General features: G+C 56.1%; 2 protein-coding genes across 2 annotated transcripts; both read right to left on the bottom strand.

The window, feature by feature from the left end:
- Nucleotides 1-186: 186 nt before the first annotated feature.
- Nucleotides 187-1,415, bottom strand: SPRG_12270 (TKL protein kinase; the record flags this gene model as incomplete). The annotated part of the gene is made up of 4 exons (XM_012351259.1): nucleotides 187-290; nucleotides 348-473; nucleotides 540-1,219; nucleotides 1,273-1,415. The coding sequence occupies 4 exons, from the start codon at nucleotides 1,413-1,415 to the stop codon at nucleotides 187-189; spliced, it is 1,053 nt and encodes a 350-aa protein (XP_012206649.1).
- A 3,490-nt stretch (nucleotides 1,416-4,905) lies between these two features.
- SPRG_12269 (TKL protein kinase) lies at nucleotides 4,906-5,862 on the bottom strand (the record flags this gene model as incomplete). Its single annotated transcript, XM_012351258.1, has 3 exons — nucleotides 4,906-4,975; nucleotides 5,024-5,786; nucleotides 5,834-5,862. The coding sequence occupies 3 exons, from the start codon at nucleotides 5,860-5,862 to the stop codon at nucleotides 4,967-4,969; spliced, it is 801 nt and encodes a 266-aa protein (XP_012206648.1). The 3' UTR covers nucleotides 4,906-4,966.
- Nucleotides 5,863-6,011: the final 149 nt, after the last annotated feature.

The raw sequence follows: 6,011 nt of genomic DNA, 5'->3' as shown, positions 1-6,011 counted from the left end.
CGCAGCTTCTCTTGGTCGTCCGGAAGCTCGTCGTCGCACTCATCGCAGATCGTGGTCGTCATACTGTGGTGTGTTTCGCGACAGACGCAGACCAGACCGTCGTCGATCTTGAACCCGTTCTTCTTGGCAACAGCCAGACGCTTTAGAAGAACCTTGAGCTTGGACGCAACGGAAGCTAATGGCCCCTTACAGGCCTCGCAGTGCGACTCGAGCAGAGAGTTGGAGGCGCGGCAGAGCTGGCACACGACGCGGGTGCTCACGAGCCTCGAGTTGGACCATGACGAGGACGTCTAGGAGAAGCGTAAGATACGACAGAAACAAAAGAATTCAAGAATCGATCCTCGCACCGTCGTGCCCGTCGACGTCCGAGACGCGGTGGACGAGGATGTGGTCGTCGCTGAGGCGTCGCGGAGGGTCGAGCTCGTGCGACTTTGTAGCTTGTGGGGCCGTTGGAGGCTCCCGGGAGTTGGATTCTACAGAGAGAGAGAGCATGGGACTTCCCATGTCGTCAAGAGTGTCCTAATGTACCGCGGTCGAACGCATCTCGCGGTCCAATGGCTCGGTGTCTCGCTCTCTCGCCAACGCTTCGTCGACAAGCAGCTTTTGGAGGGAGGTCACGAGTATCTGCGCCGGCGGACGCTGCGTCGGGTCAAACGACAGACACGAGTCGGCGAGGTCACGCAGCCAAGGCGGACAGTTGGCCCTCATTGTCGGACGGAGGTTGCCGAGACGCACTTGGTCGATGATGCCCCAGTACCCAAGGCCCTTGGCGTCGTGAAAAGGCAGCTGAAGCGTGTCGAGCTCGGTCAAGATGACGCCAAACGAGTAAATGTCGGCGGCAAAGCTGTACTTGCTGTCCGACGTGAAGACTTCCGGCGCTGTCCAGTACGGTGTACCCTTGGCGGTCGTCATGTTGGACTCGTATTCGCGCGCAATACCGAGGTCGGCGAGCTTGATGTAGTTAGTCGAGGAAAGGAGGACGTTCTGGCTCTTGAGGTCGCGGTGGAGGAGACCGTTGTGGTGCATATCGGCGAGGGCATTCGCCAGCACCCACGCCACTTCAAGGGACGAGACATCGACCTTGGTGGGCTCACCTCGGCGCTTGGCGTCAAGGTAGCCGCGCAGGTCGCCGCCGTCCATGTACTCGAGTACGAGCTTGGGACTCGATGTGTTGGCGCCCGAGACCGCGAGCAGCTGCAGCACGTACGGCGAGTTGCACCTACCCTCGCAGAGGATAAGAAAAACTGAGAGAAAATCTTGTAGGAGACGCACAGTTGCATGGTCTCCATCTCGTATAGAAGCGCTCGGCCACACGAGGCGTTGGCAGCCGTCTTGATGGCGACGGTCTGGCCTTTGTACGTGCCCTTGTACACGGCGCCGTACCCGCCCGACCCCAACGGACTTGACGTGTCCATCGCGATCTCCGCCGCCGACACCTAACGACACCGATCGTTAGAAAATCTATTTCAATGGAAAGGACAGACGTCAGGAATCGCGCTGTGCGCCGCCATCTGCAATTTCGTTGCGAGGCGTCGATGGCCCATTTGGATGGCTTGAATCACCGGCGTCATGCCCGCCTACGAAAGAAAAGACGTTGTCGTTGCTACAGTAACTAGACGGGAGGTACCGCATTTTGAACGTCCATCTTGACGCTTGGCGCGCGTACGAGTGCGTCCAGGACCTTGTGGTCGTTGTGTTGCACGGCGAGGTGCAGGAGCGAGTCGCCTATCTACTCGACATCTTTCTTCATCACGTGTTCAAGATGCTAGGAGTGGCTTGCCTCGTTCATGGTGTTGGGGCTCACACCATCGGTCAAGAGCGCCATTGTCTGGTGGTAGTTTCGCTTGGTCACGGCGTCGACAATCTCTGCAGCACGCTAAGGTGATTTGACATTCATCCAGTTCAAGTCGACACCAAGCTGGAGGACGTACGTGTGTTTTGGCTCTGGTTTCGGCCTGTTGCAAGATGGTGACGACGCGATCGTCCGTCGTTAGCATCGACGGCGTCTTGCCCAACTAGAGGCAGAGTGTTTTGATCATCCAAAGCTCCCTCTCTCTGAAGGAAGGTACCGTTGTCGTCGCGAGAACGTTGGCCTTGGCGTTCAAAAGGGACTGCACAGCGCTCGCATGTCCCTTGGCGGCCGCCACATGCAATGGCGTTTGTCCCATCTAGGTGGAGTCGATAAAGAGTAAGCTTGAGCTATAGACCACAATCAAGTCACTAGCAATGACCTTGTCACACGCTTCCACGTCAAGGTCAAACGCACGAAGAAGGTGGTCGAGGATGTTTGTCTTGCCGCCGATCGCGGCCGCATGCAGCAGCGATGACCCCGCTACAGTAGTACAACCAACCGTTGTATTCCTGGTCACCGATCTTCCATGACTTACATTGGTTCCATGATGAGAACTAGCATTGGCCCCAAGCAGCGCCTCAACAATGTCCGTGTGGCCGCGAGCCGCAGCGACATAAAGGGACGACTCGCCAGCCTACATCGACTTACAAGTTCCGTACGGAGAGAGACTTGAAGGGGACGTACGTGATTGATCGCGTTGATATCGTTCTCTGCCACCTTGAGAAGAGCCGTGACGATGGCTACGTAGCCGCTGGCCGCTGCGAGATGCAGCGCTGTCTCTCCATTCTAGAGCACTTCTGGGTGAGGCAATAACGACTCAAAGCGCCAACCTCGGTCCTAAGTGTTGGGCTGAGGCCGAGCGACAAGAGACGATCCACAATGCTCTTGTCGTTGGCGGAGGCGGCTCGAAAAAAGAGGGACTTGACCACGCTAGAGGTTTGAGCAAGTGCTCGAGTCGTCTAAAACAAAGATATTGTCGAGGGGACGATCGATACGAGTGCACCTCATCACTCGTGTCGATCTGGAGGTTGGTTTTTTTCAAGAGCGTTTGAAGCAGCGGTAGGTTTTGTGTCTCGAGCACCAACTGCACCAAAGACGTTCCATTCTACAGTCATCCAAGAGTGTTCTCGTCACGCAATAGACAACGATGGGAGACGGACGCTGTCGCGAAGGTTGGGATCGAGAATGCGTTGGTGAAGCATTTCAATCGCATTGGCCAACCGCTTCTCTCCGAGGGCTTCAAAAAGCTGTGAAAAGACGAAGTTGCAGAGCTCAAGGGTATAAAGATATAGTATCTTGTACCAGGACGTGGTCTCTCAACCGAGGCGCGTCCCGCAAAAGCGCGATGACATTGTCATGCCCTTTTCTTGTGCAAGCATGAGTGGCGTTTTGCCCTTCTACAAGAACAAGCAGGTTGGAATCTCTCTCATATGTGAGTGGAACGCACGTTGGTTTCGACGTCGATGACCGCGCCTTTTCAAGCAAGAGGCGAACGACGTCCAAACGACCATAAGAAGCAGCACGGTGCAATGGCGTCTCACCACCCTGCGCCAATCGTCACACGATGCACACGACGCAATAGGACGCTAATACCTCGTCGTTGAGGTCGATGGCCGCGCCCTTCGCAAGCAAGAAGCAGACGATCTCCAATTGACCCAGCCAAGCAGCATAGTGCATTGGCGTAAAGCCATACTATATACCAATCGTACAAACGTCATAATAAATGTACACGTGAGAGATTCAACGCAAACATAAAACGTACGATGGCTTTGACGTCGATGACCGCACCCGTCGTGAGCAAAAGGCGAACGATCTCCAAATGACCAGAGGAAGCAGCAAAGTGCAAAGGTGTCTGACCACTCTACGCCACTGTACATCAATGTCGTTGGCCATCGATGGATGGAGATTTCACGCACACTGTCTGTGCAGTTGACGTCGACGCCGTGGTCGAGATAGGCTTGGACAGCCGGCAAGTTGCCGTCTTCTGCAGCCTTGAGAAGGGCTTCCTATATCGTCGCATCCGCGTCCTTCAGCCTCCAGATACGTCATCGCCGTACGACCTCGTTCATCGTCGTCCCAGTGACTTTGCGACTGCCGCCGCTGTTTTACTATTGGCTACTTCTTATCCAATCCACGACGCCACGACATGGTTTATCCGGATGACACGCAACATCGGACACATGCAATCACACTCGTCCTCCATACGACGCGACGGCAACGCGGGTGTGGGCGCTCGACCTGATCGTCGAGTCCGCAATCGAGTTGCAAGTTTGGACTGAAGTCGCACGCACCTGCCGAGACGAGTCGCGCGACTCGAAGCCGAATCAGCGGCCGAAAAACGCGACGTTCCAACGGTGGCACATGACACCTCGTTCTGGTCAACAAAACCTGCATGGACCAGAAACACCGACGTCAAGACGGTCCCCTCGCGCAAGAAAGGCGCACGCATGAATCGGCACATGCCGAATCCAATGGACTGGAGTTGCCACAACGGAACGAGCAAGCGGCAGCGCGACGGCCGTGGCATCGACGACGGCGCTGCAGTAGCCTTTTGGTGGCGGCTAGCATAGCCAGCACGATGCAGCCGACGTGATCTGGAAGCGACCCACCTCGCCCAGCGTCATTTTATAGCCACCTCGGTGCTGTCGTCTTGGAAAGGCAGGTAGATCGTCGCCGCGCCTCCAGCACAGACGCCAACTCGGTCTACGTCGCATTGCATGGCTCGCATGTGTCTTTTAGCAGTGTACGTAATAGCAGCAGGAACGAGTCGTACACAGCGCTCGCCCAGCGTCGGCGATGGCGGCTCGCGGCCATGTTCATCGTAGGTAGGTAGGGCCATCGCATGCGCTAATATAAGTATAGGGTGTTGCGAGGGTCAAGAAACGGTTAAGTGACCCTCAGTTGTTGTCATTCATACACAGGGCTCTACTAAACGGCATGTCTCTCGCATCGTCGCGCAGGGCGTCTCAATAAAAACGCTACCAAATAGACTTCCAGTCGAGTCGTGCCAACCACAAGGCGTGTTTCAACATGTAATTTCGTGTTCAAAATCGGTCCAATAATGTAACATCAAAAACGCGTCATGGGGACAGTGCGGCGACAGCGATAGCGTTATTACGGGGCCTACACTTGGGATGAGCCAATTGTATATTTCCATCCAGGCGGCAGTACTTCCTGGGCTTCGGTGTCTTCCTCGTCGATCGTTGCAAGGCTGGTCATCACCGGATGCACACCTTTTGTTGCCGGTACGCTCTTGCCATTCCGATGCGCCACAAGTGTAGCGATAATGCTGTCGGCTGTCGGGCGCTTGGATGGATCATGTTCCAGACACTGGTCTGCGAGCGCTTGGAGCCAAGGCTCGCAAGTGGCGCTCATTTTCGGACGCAGCGTGCCATCGCACACTCTTTTGAGAATCGAACGCTTGTCGTCGATGTCGGCATACGGCGTCTCGCCCGTGTCGAGCTCGGTGAGGACGACGCCAAACGAGTAAATGTCGGCGGGTGGACCATACGACCGGCCATTGTCACCGTTACCGACGCGAACGACTTCGGGGGCCATCCAGTAGTCCGTGCCTTTGTTGGACGTCATGTTGCTGCCGTGCGTCCGTGCCTCGCCGAGATCCGCGAGTCGAATGTAGTGCGTCGTCGAGAGAAAGATGTTGAGGCTCTTGATATCCCGGTGCACCTTCCCGAGGGCGTGCAGATCTTTCAGCGCGTAGGCGAGCACAAGGGCCACCTCGATGGTTGAAACTTGCAGCGGCACCTTGTCTTCCGAGCGGATCTTTTTGAGCGTATCGTCGAGGTCCCCGCCGTCCATGTACTCGATGACCATCGTCGGGCTGTACAGTGCGTCGCCGTTGAGCACCGGAAGAAGAGCCGTCGTCGAGCCATTGTCGAGGATCGCGATGAGCGGCTGCACGTACGGCGACGTACACCTACCCCGTCATCGTATCCATTTTCAAGTTGAGGATAATGGAGGTACGTTTGCATCTCGTTGACTTCGTTGCGCATTGTTCCATGAGCCGGGGGCAAAGGCATACCGCACGACCCTTGAGCACGACCATCTTGTCCTTGTACGTGGCCTTGTAGATGTCAACGTCGCGTTGCCGCGCGATGCGCTCGACGATCGTCACGTCCTCGGCAGCCGCCTCCAGCATATG

This window comes from Saprolegnia parasitica (assembly GCF_000151545.1).
Source record: "Saprolegnia parasitica CBS 223.65 unplaced genomic scaffold supercont2.77, whole genome shotgun sequence".
Classification (NCBI taxonomy): domain Eukaryota; phylum Oomycota; class Saprolegniomycetes; order Saprolegniales; family Saprolegniaceae; genus Saprolegnia; species Saprolegnia parasitica.
Note: the sequence above shows the minus strand (reverse complement) of the source record. Positions and strands in the feature narration are given on the sequence as shown.